This window comes from Gopherus evgoodei, chromosome 2 (assembly GCF_007399415.2).
Source record: "Gopherus evgoodei ecotype Sinaloan lineage chromosome 2, rGopEvg1_v1.p, whole genome shotgun sequence".
Taxonomy (NCBI): domain Eukaryota; kingdom Metazoa; phylum Chordata; order Testudines; family Testudinidae; genus Gopherus; species Gopherus evgoodei.
Genome location: NC_044323.1, coordinates 173,807,580 through 173,824,136, shown reverse-complemented (window position 1 = coordinate 173,824,136; position 16,557 = coordinate 173,807,580). Strand labels below are relative to the sequence as shown.

The window sequence follows — 16,557 nt, the reverse complement described above, 5'->3', positions numbered from 1 at the left end:
ATGATTTTCATTTTTTGACAGATATCAGAGATGCCATTTAGCTGTCAAGTCTCCATGGTTCAGCAGCTGAATCTCTTCTCTTCCCCACAACCATGTTTTGTCATGCCCACACAACTCTCCCCACTCTACCTTCACAAAATATCACCAGCTCCCACTCTGCAGGAGTTCAGTTGAGATTGTGTGCTCTCTCACTGTAAACCCCCCTTCAAATATTTCCCTCCTCCCTAAGTCATGATTTCCCCTGGCTATGCCTTCCACACCTCCAATGATCCCCACACTCTGGCTGTGCCACTTTGTCAGTGAACTATGGACAGTTCACCAGCTATACTCTGTGACACGCTTCAGGAGGAAATAAGTTGACAATCCACAGATGGATCAAAGGACCAGGAAGAGGTTGGAAAGTGGTAGTGGAGTGGCTGTGAAGAATGCATTGGCTTGCTCTGACGTACTACCTCTGGTTCTTCAGATTGAGAACATAGCTGTTGCACCAGTGGTTTGTTGGCTCAGGAGTGGAATAGCCAGAGGTGGGGTTGAAGATCATAGCCTTGGGAGAGCTGTATATTGGAGGAGGTCATGATGAGCCTGATCACCATCTGAGATCCTGGAGATGTCCCTGGAGAGGGAAGTTACTAGGTATATTTAAAACTACAGCATGTTTGTATGGAGTACTAACTTCTTGTCATCAACCTTTTTTATTTGTTACTTATTTATTACTTTGTCACTTTATTATCCAAGCTCATTTTTTAAACTTGTTTCTGTGGCCCTTTATAAAACACTCCTGAAAAGGCATTGCCTACTTGACTTTTCAGATCCGAGTTCTTCTAAGAATATATATTGCAGTTCCTTATTTCAGTACATAATTCGTTACAATAATAGCTGACTAATAAAGTGAGGACTTCTTATTGGAAGATACGCCTTAGTTTTAAAGTCATTGCTTTCAAAAAATAACCGATTCCTCTTCCAAAAATGCCCTCTTTATTTGTTGTGTTGCTAAATATGTAAGGGAAAAACAGCTGAATGTGGCATTCTGCACAAGAAAAAAGTTTTTTCTCAAATTTCGTTTTCAGCATTCATTTTGACAAAGTGAGAACTGTATAAGATGTGACTAGTTTCCAGTGAAACATAACAAGAATAACGTGTTTAAGATGATGAATATAACACAAGTTTTATGCCTTTCTAATAAAGATGCTGCCATTTAAAGAAATCACTTAAGGATCTTTAGTGTAAACATGACTAAGCTGTCTGTTGCTTAGCGACAAAACATTTTGTGAAAACAACTTTTTAAGTCTGTTTGCAGTGATGTTGTAACAGCGTTGGTTCCAGAATATTAGCGAGACAAGGTGGGTGGGTTCATCACATAAGAATGGTCATACTGGATCAGACCAATCATCCATGCAGCCTGGTATCCTGTCTTCTGACAGAGGTCAATGCCGGATGTTTCAAAGGGAATGAACAGAACAGGCAATTATTGAGTGATCCATCCCCTGTCCTCCAGTCCCAGTATCTGCCAATCAGAGGCTTAGGAACCCCCAAGATTGGGGTTGCATTCCTGACCATATTGGCTAATAGCCATTGATGGACGTATCCTCTTTGAATGTATCTAATTCTTTTTTGAACCCAGTTATACTTTTGGCCTTCACAACATCCCCTGTCAATGAGTTCCACAGGTTGACTGTGCACAGTGTGAAGAAGTACTTTCTTGTTTGTTTTAAACCTATTGCCTAGTAATTTAAATGGGTGACCCCTAGTTCTTGTACTGTGTCCTTATTCACTTTCTCCACACCATTCATGATTTTATAGATCTGTCATATCCACCCTTAGTCTTCTCTTTTCCAAGTTGAACAGTCCCAGTCTTTTTAATCTTTCCTCATATGGAAGCTTACACAGACGAAGAAGCGCTCTGTGTAAGTTTGAAAGCTTGTCTCTCTCACCAACAGAAGTTGGTCCAATAAATGAGATTACCTCACCCACCTTGTCTTTTTAAATCTGGGCAGATGAGACAAAATCTGCAGTTACTTACAATACTATAATTCTTTCATAATCAGTGGCGCTGCACAAATACTAGAGCAGAATTTGCCCATTGATCTCTGACTTATGCTTTTGTCTTTAATGTTGTGTTCTCATTCCTGTTTACTACTTTATACAGGGAGTGAAATATCTGTGCATTCCTGCTGCCGATTCACCCTCACAGAATTTGTAAGTTTGGAGTTTTTTAAATTCAGTGCTAATGTTGTTTTGAAATATGTTAAAGGACCTGACTCTGATCCCTCACCAGTTTTACACCAATGTAGGTTTAAATCTGTTGGTTTAAGGGGAATTACTCCTGATTTATATTGAGGTAACAGAAAAATAGGTCCTTTTTAATAATAATAATAAAGTGCTTTCCTACTTGGCACGGCTGCTTTGCTACCAAGAATATCCAGTGTTGTTATAATTAAGGCAAATTTTTTAGAAGGGATTTTAAACCTTGTGCTTCAGGACTGGTCTGTGCTGCAAAGTTAGGTCAGCTTAACTGAAATTGCTGAAATTAATTCCTCCAGGACTATGAAAAAATTAACACCTTGTGTGCTGTCATTAAGCCAACCTAAGCCCTGGCGTACACCCTGCTAGGCTGACGGAAAAATTTTTCTGTTGACCTAGCAACCACCTCTCGGAGAGTTGACTTTACTACAACGATGGAAAAACAGCACCACAGCAGTGCAGCTGCTGCTCTGCAGCTGTGTCACTGTAGCATTTCTGGTAGAGAGAGAGAGAGAGAGTCTTAGCCAATCTCTACATTTTAGAGACAGAGAGGAGACATATGTGGGGTGCAGATTATGGCACGTCTTCCTACTGTAGGGTTCTTACACCTTCCTCCTAATCATCTGGTCCTGGCCATTGCTGGGAACAGTGTACTGGATTACGCCTGATCCAGTATGTCAGTTCCTATGGTCTTATGCTTCTTGTAATAGGAATGTATCTATGTGAAGCTGTTGTGTTCCATTTTCAGGCTTTTTAAATTAAATTAAATTTAATTTAATTTAATTTTAAATATCCACTGGCCATATAACTGTCCTGAAAGTTAGTTGAACTGACCCTGGGTTTAACATTATGAATTTTTGAATTGATGGTATCTAGGAAATCATGATCTTGAAGTAATCAAAACATATTTCATAAGAATACTTGGATGGTGACCAACTCTTTCTTCTAGTGTTCACTGTTTATGTTGAGGAGAGGTGCGGGGGGTTTCAGCCACTTCCTGCTAACTAGTTATGTAGAGAAACAGAAGTAGTTGAAAGGGCCTGGTACCTACGGAAGGAAATGCAGCACTGCTTTTTCTCTCAGATCAGAGTAATATTCCGGCTGATGCTTTCAGTGGATATTTTTAGAGTATTTTGTTTCTCATACCTTGGAGAGATTCCAACATGACACTTGATGTTTCTTTAATTGTTCTTGTCACTCTTTTCAGTGGCATGTTTCTGAAATTATAAAAATCAATTTTTAACACAATTTTGTGTAGTAAGAACATAGACCATGAGCCCGTTTTTTCCCATCAGAAGTGCAGAGCCCTCAAATGCAATTGTCAACGAGAGCTGCACGTTCTCAGTGTCTGTAAAAATCAGACCCTGAGTGTTATTACTCCCTTAAAAATAATAGTAACCCGTATGCTATTAAGTGGGAATCCAGGTTAGAGAACAGAATAGGATTTTCAGAACTAAGACAGTGGATATGGAAGCAATTTTGTGCATTTTTTTTGTGGGAGGGTAGGAGAAAATGTGGAGGTTCATTTCTTTTAGAAAGAAAGCAACTTAAGAAATTACAGAGGCCATATTCACATTTGTTGGGTCATCATTAATGGTGTGTCAGTATTTGGAGATCCTACTGGGTAGTTGTGAAAATGTTTGCAAATCTGCCATCTGTGTTAGTAGAAATCTGGACCAATTTGTGAATAGAAAGAGGACATAATTTCCAACAAATGTTAATTACACATGCAATGTAACCAGCCCTAGTCACTGCATATCAAGGAAATATATTGAAAAGCAACTTATAGCATTCAAAAGCAATTAGCTTTCTGGCACTGTACCAAGTCTCTTAAAGCATTAAGAAGATAAGATATTTGCATGAGTATTGTTTCTGTTATGCTGCAAGCATCTACGGTTCTTGCTTCGGTATCAGATGGTTGCAGACAAATTTTGTTACTTCTGATATTGATACATTTGATCACTTAAAAGAAAACTTGATGAGTAACCGACTTTTCTTTATATGATGGAAAACTTCAAGCATAAATGTCTTTAAATACTGATGTTACTTGCTTTTAATGTAAAAACTTCATAAGGTCAAAATAAGCTTATTTTATTCAAGTCATAAGAATGTAATATCTTATCAAACACTGTTTAAAAGTATAGAGTGTTTATCAGTTTGTGGGGAGGAGCCCTGGGGAAAGAGGGGATCTGTCCCTTTATGACTTCTTTGTGTCTCTCCCCTTCTCAAAGAGTGAGACTGACAGCTGCAGAGGAAAAGAATAGCATTGCATATAAAGTGCTTTTACCTAGTGGTTACTGTTGAGTGAAATTCATTAGGATCACATAAGATGGTTGTCTGTATCACTCAGCAGCTGGTTTTTCAGGTAAAGTTCTTCTGAGGTGGTGGTACTGTTTTTCTTCAGCTGCTGGCATTTGTCGAAGGGGGATGGCTTGATGCATGGTCAGAGTGGATCTTTGGACTGTGGAGTAGCTAACTTAAGTTCGCAATAGCTATGTTTTCCTCACTGAACTTTCTTTTCAATATGTATAATATACATGCACTTACAGTAAGCATATTAAGGGCTCTCCTGTTCCTGAGTGAAATCAATTCCCAGTAAAATACAACAGTGAAAACGGAATATGCTCACATTCTTTGAAACTGTGTGAAGGTTCAGTTCTACTAGCATTTTCTGCTCCTTTTTAGAATTTGAATTAAGCAATTATTATTGAGACCTAGGTCATTTTCTAGGAGTTTAGTGTGAGTTTGGCTTCGTGGTGGGAATTTGGCCTCAGGCCATTAACTTCTGCTGGTCACTAATTTCGCTGACAATGCCCTCTCCTAAGGAACTTGCTACTTGAACATTAATTCTGTAGAAATTAAATATACCCTTCCTCACTCCACTTTATTTCTGTACCATGTGTTTCTGGGGAATTAATACCCAGGTATGCTAGCCTATTTAGGGTTCCCATATTTCCCAAAGGGAAAACAGGACACCGTGTAGGGCTGGCCCAAGCTCCCTGCCCAGCCACTCACCCAAGGCTGTCTCCCTCCCCTGTGGAGCTGGCCGCAGCTGCTGAATGGAGCTCCCTCCCACCCTCGCAGGACTGTCACTGCCCATTCAAACCCTGCCTCCCTCTTGCACAGGGCTGTCATCTCTGTTTATATTCCTCCTCACCACACGCCCACTTTTTTTTTTTTTTTTTAAATAAGTGGGATTTGTCCTGTTTGCTCTTGCCAACTGATCATGGCTAATAAAAGGGATTGTCCTGGCCAAAATGGGATGTATGGTCACCCTGAGCCTATTGGGCTTCCTGGTTGCCTTTTGAAGCTTCCTTTTGGTTTAGATTTAATATTACAGCCAGTCTCTCTGATAGTGCTACAGTAGCAAAATGCCAAAGAATCATGCAAAAGGTCTAGATAGTTCTTAGTCCTTGACTATTACAAGTTTGATTGCTGAAGAGACAATACCACTACATTTCTTTCCCTACTGATGCTTTTTTCAACCCTAACACATTTCTGAAAGCTCAACTAAACACTGCAGTGTAGAGCTGACATGGAAAATCCCTCATCTAATTTGTATCAGATTACCTTCTTTATTAAAACGTGATTGGAGAGGCCATTCACTGCTTTACTTTGTGTGAGATGTGCCCAGTGATGATATAAAGAAGCTGCTGTTTGTAATATTAAGTTAGCAAGAGGAGTGTGAAAGTTGGCTGTTGTACCATAAGTTGTCTCTACGCTGAATTGTCAGTCCAGTGAGTAGATTATTAATCAGGACACTTGTCTTACACTTTTCTGTAGTAAATATTGATTTTCCATTTCATTAACACAGAATAATTTGCTATTCTAGGGGTGAACATAAACCAGTACCGTGTTGAGTTGGCAGATTGCTTGAAACAATAGCTCTAAGAGGTGTGAACTGCCCTACTGATCAGAGTCAAGGTTCCATGATTCCACAAACTGCCAATGAATTCCACAGGTGTGACTGCATTAGGATTTCCCTTCTAACGTCTATTAAACTTGAACAAGATAATCAAGGCTGAACACTACCACACGTCTAAATTTGATGCACTGGCTGATACACAGTGACTCAGCATACTTAATGTCATATCTGGAAAATGACTAATAAAACTGAACCAAAAGTTCACTATTAGCCATGCTTAATTACTCTCCCCTCCCCCCTCAAGAAAGACATCACCCACTTACCTTTGATATTTTTTCATCCCAAAGCATGTTCCATAAGAAAGTGGGAAAAACTTACGTTAGGTCATTGTAGAAGATGTATTGATGTTTGGAGCTACTGTGGAAAAACACACCAACGTCTTAGAGAGACGAGGTGGGTGAGGTAATATATTTTATTGGACTAACTTCCCACCTTGTCTGTGTCTCTGTCCTGGTATTGACAAAGCTACAACTACACTGCATACATCAACCTATGTCATTTTCCCAGAGATCTGGGGATAAAAAGGGGTCAAGTAAAATCAAGATAAAAACATCGTTTTTAACTGACCTAAGCAGTTAGATCTTTGAGAAATACTGCTTAACTGTGGTGCAGTTCTTTTTAAAAAGCCACGCATGCCTCTGAAGTCTGTTCACTGTGACTGAATCATTTGTTAGGTTCAGCTGCTGCCTACAGGTTATATCCCTGCAAGCAAACACAAGCACCATATGGTGTCAAAATTAGGGCTGGTCGAAACTTTTTTCAATGGCAAATAGTTTTCTTGAGTGAATGAAAATGTTTGTGCAAAGTATCGTTTTTTCTTTTTTCTTTCAGTTTTCAGTAACTGAAAACCAGAACATTTCAGCTTTCATCTTTTCAACAAAATGTCAATAATTTATCCCAAGGAAGAAACATTTCCCAACCAGTTCTAGTCAAAATGTTAGAATAGACACACATTTAAAAAGTCTGGAATTGCAGAATTCCTCAGGAGATCCTCTTCTAAAAGAGTCATTCATAGAAATATGTGTAGGACTGGAAGGGATCTTGAGAGGTCATCAAATCCATCCCTCCTGGCATGCTGAGGCAGGATCAAGTAAAGCTGGGCCATTCCTGACATGTGTGTTGTCCATCCTGGCTTTGAAAACCTCCAATGATGGGGCTTCCACAACCTCCCTTGTAAGCCTATTCCAGAACTAAACCACTCTTATAGTTAGAAAGTGTTTCCTAGTATCTAACATAGTGGTCTTCAAATGCTAAGGGTCACGTCCCCCCTTACCTTTGTCCATGTCCCTGCCCTCCCGGAGCCAGGGCCACGGCTTTGAGGGGGAGGGAATGGGACCAGGAGGAGGCTGGGACCACAGCTGGAGGTGGGTCTGGGGCCAAGAACAGAGCTGCAGCCAGGGCCAGGGCTGTGTGCAGAGCCATGGATGGGCCACGGTAAGGGACCGAGGCTGGGGGGAGCTGGGACTGCAGCAGAGCTGTGAATGAAGCGGGTTGGGTGTTGCTCCCTGCTTGCCCCCCCATGAGGCCTGGCCCTGCTGCTACCGTCCGAATATTCCTCTATGCCCCGTAGGACACATCCTCCAGTTTGGGGATTTCTGATCTAACAGAACTCTCGTATGGCAGATAAAGCGCATTACTTTGTGTGCTACCTTCAGTGGACATGGAAAACAATTGATCACAGTCTTTTTTTTATAATAGCTCCGTAGCATATTTGAAGACTGTTATCAGGTCCTCAGTCCACTTTTCTCAACATTAAACATAGCCAGTTTTTTTTAACCTTTCTTCGTAGGCCATTTTTTCTAAACCTTTTATCATTTTTGTTGCTCTCATCTGGGTTTTCTTCAGTTTGTCCACATCTTTCCTAAAGTGTGGTGTCCAGAATTGGACAGGATACTCGAGCTGAGGCCTCACTAGCGCTGAGTAGAGTGGGACAATTACCTCCCATAAGACACTCCTGTTAATACACCCCACAATATTAGCCTTTTTGCAGTGGCATCACATTGTTGACTCTCATTCAGTTTGAGATCCACTATAATCCCCAGCTCCTTTCCAGCTACCTAACCAGTTATTCCCCATTTTATAGTTGTATATTTGATTTTTCTTTCCTCAGTTTAGTACTTTGCACTTGTCTTTATTGAGTTTCATTTTATGGATTTCAGATCAAATCTCTAATTTGACAAGTTTGTTTGAATACTAATCACCTCCCAGCTTGGTGTCATCCACAGATTGTATAAGCATACTCTTCACTTCATTATCCAAGTCATTAAAGATATTGAATAGTTCCAAACCACAGGACTGATCCCTGCAGGACTTCCTTATACATGCCCTTCCAGGTTGAAAGAGAATACCGTATATACTCGTTCATAAGCCGAATTTTTTTTAGTAAAAAAGAGAAGCGTTAGAGAAGGGGGTCGGCTTATGAATAGGTGTAGAGAGGGAGAGGTGGGACACAGCCCCTCTCCCCAACAGAGGGAGCAAAGAAAGGCAGCAGAGCCAGAAGGGAAGAGGCGGGATCAGAGTCTGTCCTCTTCTGGCCACGCTGCTCTCCCCGAAGCAGCTGCAGCTCTGGGGCTGGCAGGCTGTGGCCACACCTCCCGACCCCACCTGCCAGAGCAGCTCCAGCCAGGCCAGAGACATTCTCACCTGGCCCTCTCCAGCTAAGGTGGGAAGAGATGGGATGGGGAGGGTGTGGGGTTCCCAGGCTAGGGGTCTGGGTCATATGGGGGTTGGTCACAGGGGTTACTCCCCTCACCCCCAGCTTCTTTTCTCCCCCTGAAAAAAATTTCCCCACCAGTTGCTGTCCTGGCCTGTCAGGGTAAGCCATTGGTGGGCCAGGACACTTTGTTTACTTAGGTTTACCTTTGTGTCTGTGAATGCTCGAAGTAAACAAACTGTCTTGGCCCGCTAGTGGCTTATCCTGATGGACCGGGAGTGAAAGTTTGATGATCCCTGAATTATAGGGTCGGCTTATGAATGAGTCGTAAAAATGGAAAATTTTTATTTTTCAAGGTGGGGGGGGTGGGGCGGCTTATAAACAAAGCAGCTTATGATTGAGTATATACAATAATTGATAACTGTTCTTTGAGTGAGGTCTTTCAACCAGTTGTATACGCACTTTATAGTAATTCCATCTAGACCACATTTCCCTAGTTTGCTTATGAGAATGTGGGACTGCATCAAAAGCCTTACTGAAGTCCAGCTATATCATGAGAATCATTGACGTTTCAGGCTTTCTTTGTGGCAAAATATCTTTTGTCTCCCTCTCCTGAACTCTCCCTTTTGTGTCATCCAGTTCCAAACTTAATGGCCTCCACTACATCACCAGCACCAATTATCACCATGACACCGGCAGTTCCATCTGCTTCATTGATATAGTCTGCGTCAGCTCCATCAGCACTTCAGTGTCACCTTCTCACCTGTCTGCCTTCTGTCTGCCTCAGCTGCTTCTGTCAGCACCATCAGATACATCAGTGTTGGTACCATTGGGGTAGCATGTGTGTTGCAGGTGTCAGGACCTCCACGGATGTCTAATGGGACTGCTCCACCATCCACTGAGGAGAGCTGTATTTCCTTCTCTTCAGATTCTGACCATGATAGACCCATATCTCCATCAAGGTCTTTCAGGTCACCATACAGATCAAGCTCTAGGAATACCCAGAGCAAGGAACAATATTATAAAGATATTCATGGTGGTGGGTACTATGTCAGAGGAGTGACTGCTCTACTTGGCCTTATGGGACCTCTTGGACTGGGGTCCAAGAGCATTTATGCCCCCTGTCAGCCACTCAGTCCCAGAGAAAGTCAGCTTCTCCAGAACCTATAGCAAACAGAGAAGGAGCCTCCTCCTAATATACAACCTCTCTCCTTTTTGGAACCCAGAGAGGAAGAGGAAACTAGAGAGTAACCCCTGAATATTTCTCCCACATATGTCTTCCTCTTCCCCAGAGGAGTCCATTGCCCCAGAGTAAACATTACCACCTCCTGAGGACTTTAAAGGTTTTCAAGACCTCATTGGAGGGTAGCTACATCTGTACAAACTCCCATTTTGGGAAAGGTTGCCCATCCCATTAATTAAGCCTTGCTTGAACCTGCAAAGATCCTTTGGCAGACATTGGTCTCTATTCCACCCACTGCCAAATGAATGGACAGATGGTATCAGGTTCCCCAGCAAGAATTTGTGTATTTCTTCACTTACCCCATCCTAGACTCACTAGTGGCAAAAGAAACAAAAGAACATTTGAGGCACTCTCACCCTCAGGCTACCCTGAAGGATAGGGAGTGTAAGAGACTGGACCTATATAGCAAAAAGGCTTATATTACCGCGAACCTTTAGGTAAGGGTGTCAAATTACCCGGCATTTTTGTCCAAATGCACCTTTATAAACTGCTCAGAAATTTCAAATTTATTTATTTTTTTGGATGAACTGCCTGAAGAATATAGGGATCAGTTTTTGGTCATTGTCTTCAAGGTCATCTCACTGCTTGAATGTCTGTTCAAGCAGCTATCAGCGTATCAGATCCCGCATCATGTTTGATGGGTGCAGCCATCTCAATGAGAAACTCTTTTTGGTTGCAGGTCTCTGGCATTCCTAAACAATTAAAAATGCAATAGAAGATCTACCATTTGAAAGTGCTAAACTGTTTTCTCAGAAAACCGATGACAGCATGCACTTGTTGAAAGATTCTTGTCCACCGCTTTGTTTGTTGGGTGTTTATACCCCAATAACTAAAAGAGGAAGCAGTTTGAGGCCCAAAACACAGTACAGAACTTACTACCAGCAGAGATCTCAGGATATCTCTAGAAGGAGATCTAAGCTGCTTAGATGTCCCTCATTGGCATCACAGGTCCCTCTCACAAGACTTTTTGTTCACTTTGAAGCAGTCATTTTGATGTCTCGATGGATGACTGCATGCTGACCGTGTTTTATCTACTACATCCAGACCCTCCATTTTGGAAATGTTGTCTCTTTTTTATAGTGCATGGATGGAGATTACATTGGACAAATAGGTGCTCAGCACAGTAAGAGGAGGATACATTATCCAGTTCATGTCTCTCTCTTTCCACAACCTGTCTTCCTTGTCCCTTTTCAGGGACCCATCTCATGAGGTTGTTTTACATCAAGAAACAGTTTCTGTTGGAATTGGGGGCAAGAGAGGACGTTCCTTATCAACACAGAGGGAAAAATTTCTATTTCTGCTACTTTCTGATTCCTGAAAAGAGAGGTTGCCTTTGGCCTATTCTGGATTTAAGAAAGCCAAACCATTTTATCAAAAAGACAGTCAACTTGACATCTATTACCAATCTCTAAGAGAGGGATATGCTGTCCTTGACCTGCAGGATGCCTATTTTCACATGGCAATATATCTTGGCCACGGGAATTATCTTTGATTCATGGAAAACATGCACTGCCTATATACTGTGCTGCCTGCCAGCCTATCCTTGGCCTAAGGGTATTTATCAAGTGTATGATGGTAGCAGCAGCTCACCTGCACCATTTAGGAGTTAAAATATTTCCCTACCTGGACAGTAGACTTGGTCAGGATCTCATAATCAGAAAAGCATTCTTGTCATCAGACATCTGTTCTTTTGTCTAGCTCGAAAACTGAATGTAGAGGAATCAACGTTACAAGCAGTGCAGCAAGTACATTTCATAGGGGTAGATCTTGATTCCACAATTCCCATTGCTTAACCTCCTGACGAACAAGTTCCAGTCCATGGCCTTTGTCTGAGATCCTCAATTCCAACCTGAGGACCACAGTGAATTCATGTATAGAGTTGTTGGGTCACATGGCCTTGTGCACATAAGTGGATTCAGCATGCCAGACTTTACCTCAAATGTATGTAGACTTGGCTTCGCTCAGCATATCATCCAGCAAACATTTTCTGGATATGCTGCTTTGTGTATCTGCCCAAGAGCTTCAGCCCATTAACACCTCAGAATGTAGGCAGAGGGGTTCCATTCCTTCCACCAGAACCAACTATGACTTTTGTAATAGATGCGTCCACTAGGGATTGAGGGGCCTATCTGGGTCAACTTCAGGCTCAAGCACTTTGGACATCTAAGGAACTTTCATTCCATATAAATATAATGGAACTTTGAGCTATTCTTTGGGACTGTGAGATGTTCATTACCACCATCAGGTGCTTCAAGATCTTACAACACAGCAGTGATGTTGTTGGTATCTGAACAAGCAGGGAGATGCAAGGTTGTCTCAGCTATGCCAGGAAGCGATCCACTTGTGGAACTTCTGTATAAAGATCAATCTCACTAAATGCCTTTCACTTCTCAGGAGTGAGGAACTCTATATTGCAGATTCCATCAGCAGATACCTCACAGATCATCACAAGTGGTCCATAAAGAGGCCATTCTGCAATAGAACTTCCATTAGTGGGGTTTTCCAATAATAGACCTCTTTGTAACGAACCTGAACAATAATGGCAGGAGGTTTTGTTCTAGGGCATGTCACAGCCCAGGTTCTATTATTGTCTTTATTTTTCCCCTGTTTGGGACAACTGGTGCCCATGTTTTCTCCAGTCCCTCTGATTCCAAGGATGATAAGGAAACTAGGAGACAAAGAACCTTAATCTTCACAACACTTGCCTGGTCGAGGCAGTACTAACCCATGGACCTACAGCAACTCTCCATCTGGCCACCTATCTATCTCTGCTTGAGAATTTCTTATCTCAAAACCAAGGCAAGACACTGCACCCTAACCTACAATATCTTCACCTAAGTATTGATGATCTCTGGTTGGTCAATGAGGGGAAAGTCTGCTCCTGAGAAGTCCAAGCTGTTCTGGTAAACAGCAGAAAGGATTCCACAAGAACCTTGTATGAAGCAAAATGGAAAAGGTTTTCAGTCTGGGCAGAATCACATCAATTATCTCCTGATAACACAGAGATTAAACACATTTATGCCAGACTATGTTACTGCATCTGAAATCCTCTGGTGTCTCAGCTCTCCACTGAGCAGCAATTTCTGCAGTATGTGCACAAGTAGACAGGCTTTCAGTCCCTTGGTACCTATATTTTTAAGGGTTCTTATCCATCTATACCCTCCAGAGTCTGAACCAGTACCTTCATGGGACCTGAATTTTAATATTGTCCCATTTGATGAGACCCCTCTTTGAACCTTTGGCAACAACATCCCTGCTTCTGCTGTCAGTGAAAATGATGGGATGATTGGGAGGGCTCTGACATTTTACCTGCACTGCACTGCACTCCTAGACTGTTTGTTGCCTACGCTGACAGGGTTAAAGGGCAACCTGTCACAGCCCAGCAGATTTCACGCTGAATTTCAGATTGTACTGAGCTTTCCTATGATCTGGCAAACGTCTCTCTGCAAAGGAAAGGAGCCCACCCCGCGAGAGTTCCTTCCATTTTGTCAGCCTTCTTGAGTAACATTCCTATAGCAGCCATTTGCAAAGCAGCAATGTGGTCATCTGTACATACCTTCTCCAGATACAGTTACTCAAGGTTCATGAGGACACCAACTTCAGCCAGTTGGTGTTGCGATCTCTCTTCAAGTCATCTGATATCCACCAGCTGCAAGGAAACTGCTGGTGAATCACCTACAGTAGAATGTGTGTGCACGATCGCTCCACGGAGGAAAAAATGGTTACTTTATCTGTACAGTAACTGTTGTTCTTTGAGATGTGCTGCGAGATTCTTCGACTCTCCCACCTTCTCCGCTACTTTGAGCTTCGCTTACCAACAGTGCAAAGAAAGGGAGAAGAAGATGGTGATCGCACCCCTTTATACCCTTGGTTTGGTGCATGAGGATAGCAGGGGCACGTGCTGCCTGCTGGTAGAAGTCTCTGGCTGGAGTGTGTTGGGTGCACATCCACCAACTGTGGAATGTACATGTGCACAACTCCATCTTGAAGAACAACAGGGAGTGTACAGATAAGTAACTGGTTTTTGTTATGAAACATTTATATTGCAGTAGCGCCTAATGGCCACAACGAGATTGGGCCACATTATGCTTGTACTGCACCTAACATATAAAAATGACCACCTACACTAAAGAACTTCCAGACATAATGAGTGGATGAGCCAAACAAGTAGGCTGGGACTGCAGGCCTGAAAGACTAGGAAATAAATTGTAATAGGATGTCTGCAAGTTCTTGGTGGTGGTGGTGGGGCTACACTGTGAAGGGCTTTGAAAGTAAGGGGAAGTTTGTATTTCATGCAGTGGAAGAGAGGGAACCGATGGCGAGAGTCTTGAGTTGATTGCTGTAGGTGGAGTAATGAGCCAAGAATGATGATCTTAACAGTATTGTGGAAGGATTTGAGTTGCGGGAAGATGGAGTTTAGAATTGTCAAAGCCAGAGAAGAGGAAATTACAGTAGTCAAAGTGTAAAGTGATCAAGGCCTGAACAAAACTTTTGTCAGTTTGATCAGAGAGAAAAGGTGGATCTTGGTAATATTGTGCAGGAAGAAGTGGCAAGATTTCGACGTGGCCTGGACGAGCTCGGGTCGTTGTGATGTCTGCTGTGACAGAGAAAGAGGAGGGAAGGGAAGTTTTTACGAAAAAAATCAGGAGCTCTCTTTTGGTCATGCTAAGTTTCAGCTGATGGCAGGAGCACCACAAGGAAATGTCAGAAAGACAAACGAACATAGTTGCTCGCAGGGAGGAAGGGAGAGAGATTTGTCAGTCATCAGCAGAAATATTTGTCAACAGTGACTGTAAGAGTGGTGCCTGAGATACCAAAGTGTCCATTCATATTTAAAATAAGGAATAATGAAGGCAACTGTGTAGTATCTGTTGGTTGCCTTTTTAATGTACTGTATTCTGGGAACAATATTAAGTGGCTTTTAAAATCTTTTTCTCTGTTTTCTTTCTCCCTTAGTCATGATTTTACTAAAGCCAAGTGCTTTGTTTTTGCCTCTTGGTTCTGTTTTCAGGACAAGACATTTCAAAGAGAGCATCAAGTTTATCCATGAGTGCCGGCTTAGAGGTGAGGGCTGTCTTGTTCACTGGTACGTATGTCAATTGTTTAAGAATATTCTTAATCTTTTCCCCTCCATTTTATTATCTTTTTTTAAGTGAGTAATAAATTAGAGTTGTCCACCCTTTGCTTTCTTTTTTAATAACAATACTTTTGCACTTGACATCTGAGGATCCCCCATCAAAATTAAAAACACTTGTTAAACCTTGCTTCACTGTGGATATTGAGGCACAGAGAGGTTAAGTGGCTGCCAGCGCGCACAATGTGTCAGTGGCAGAGACAGGAGTGAAATCCAGAGCTGTTGACTCCAGTCTCCCACTCGGACCTTGGGACTATCTGTTCCCTGTGTTATATTTTACCAACAGTGTTGCATCGTCTATTTTTCTGATTAATGCTAGTCGCCATTTTCTTCTCTCACATGCAGTTCCTGTAATCCTAATAATTTTATCCATTCCTCTTGCAACTATTTTTGCTGCTTTAGGGCTGCTGGAAGTTTTCCTTTCAACAGAAACTGATATTTTAAGCTTCACTGAAGCATTCAAATATCACAGCTGTTTCGAGCAGATTACTGATTAGAGAGGGAGTCCTGAGACATTAACTGTCTTCAAAGAGTTGGAACAGAGACAAGGAAAGCCCATCATGGTTTTTCTTACTGTCATTGCTCGTGATCCTTGTGCATTGCTGCAATGTCTAGATATAGGTTCTGAAACGGTAGTTAGTCAGGTCTAGTAGTTTGAGCGCTGGACTTGGAGGTCAGAACTCCAGCATTCTAATCCTGTTCTGCCATTGGCTCATTGTGTGGCTTTGAACAAGTCAATTAACCTCTCTGCACCTCACTCTCTTCATATTTAAAATGGGGTTATTGACCTACTTCATGAGGGTGTTCTGAGACAGTTTTCTGATATTGTGCTTTATCATTTATATTCTTTGAAAGTGTTAAGTGCTACGTGAGCAAATCTACAACTGTCACTCAAATGTATTCTCATCTATAGTAATAACACCACTTTTCACCCAGAGCTGTCAAACCACTTGACAGTGGTAGGTCTGTCATTCTCCCAGTGTCACAGACGGTGAAACTGAGGCACTGAGAAATAGTCTCATGGCATGGCCATGGCAGTCTCAGAAATAGAACTGAGAACTCTGAGTCCTGTGCTCTAATTGTTCAACTTGGTCTGAAGGTTTAATGAATTTAAACACAAGCTCATTAAAATTAGAGCTCTGTATGTGCTTGAAAAGGCTACCTTCTTATTTCAAGACCCTATTCTGTATGGGGGGGGGTGTTATTTTTATGTCTGGATAACTCATATCTAGTTTAAGAAAAACAACAATACAAAATTGTTCTCACGCTTTCTCATGGAGGCTTTTTATTTGTTTTTTGTATTAAAAAAACTCTCATCTGAACTGAATTTCAGTACAGCTCCTCTCTTCAGGGGCCCACAC

General features: G+C 42.0%; 1 protein-coding gene across 3 annotated transcripts in view; it reads left to right on the top strand.

Moving 5' to 3' along the window:
- DUSP22 (dual specificity phosphatase 22) overlaps window positions 1-16,557 on the top strand; it is a 78,979-nt gene that overhangs the window by 36,722 nt on the left and 25,700 nt on the right. For all 3 annotated transcript variants that reach the window (XM_030552306.1, XM_030552305.1, XM_030552304.1), the window contains exons 4-5: window positions 2,147-2,196; window positions 15,074-15,148. In XM_030552306.1, coding sequence (XP_030408166.1) covers window positions 2,147-2,196; window positions 15,074-15,148 — 125 coding nt within the window. The remainder of the gene's footprint in view (window positions 1-2,146; window positions 2,197-15,073; window positions 15,149-16,557) is intronic.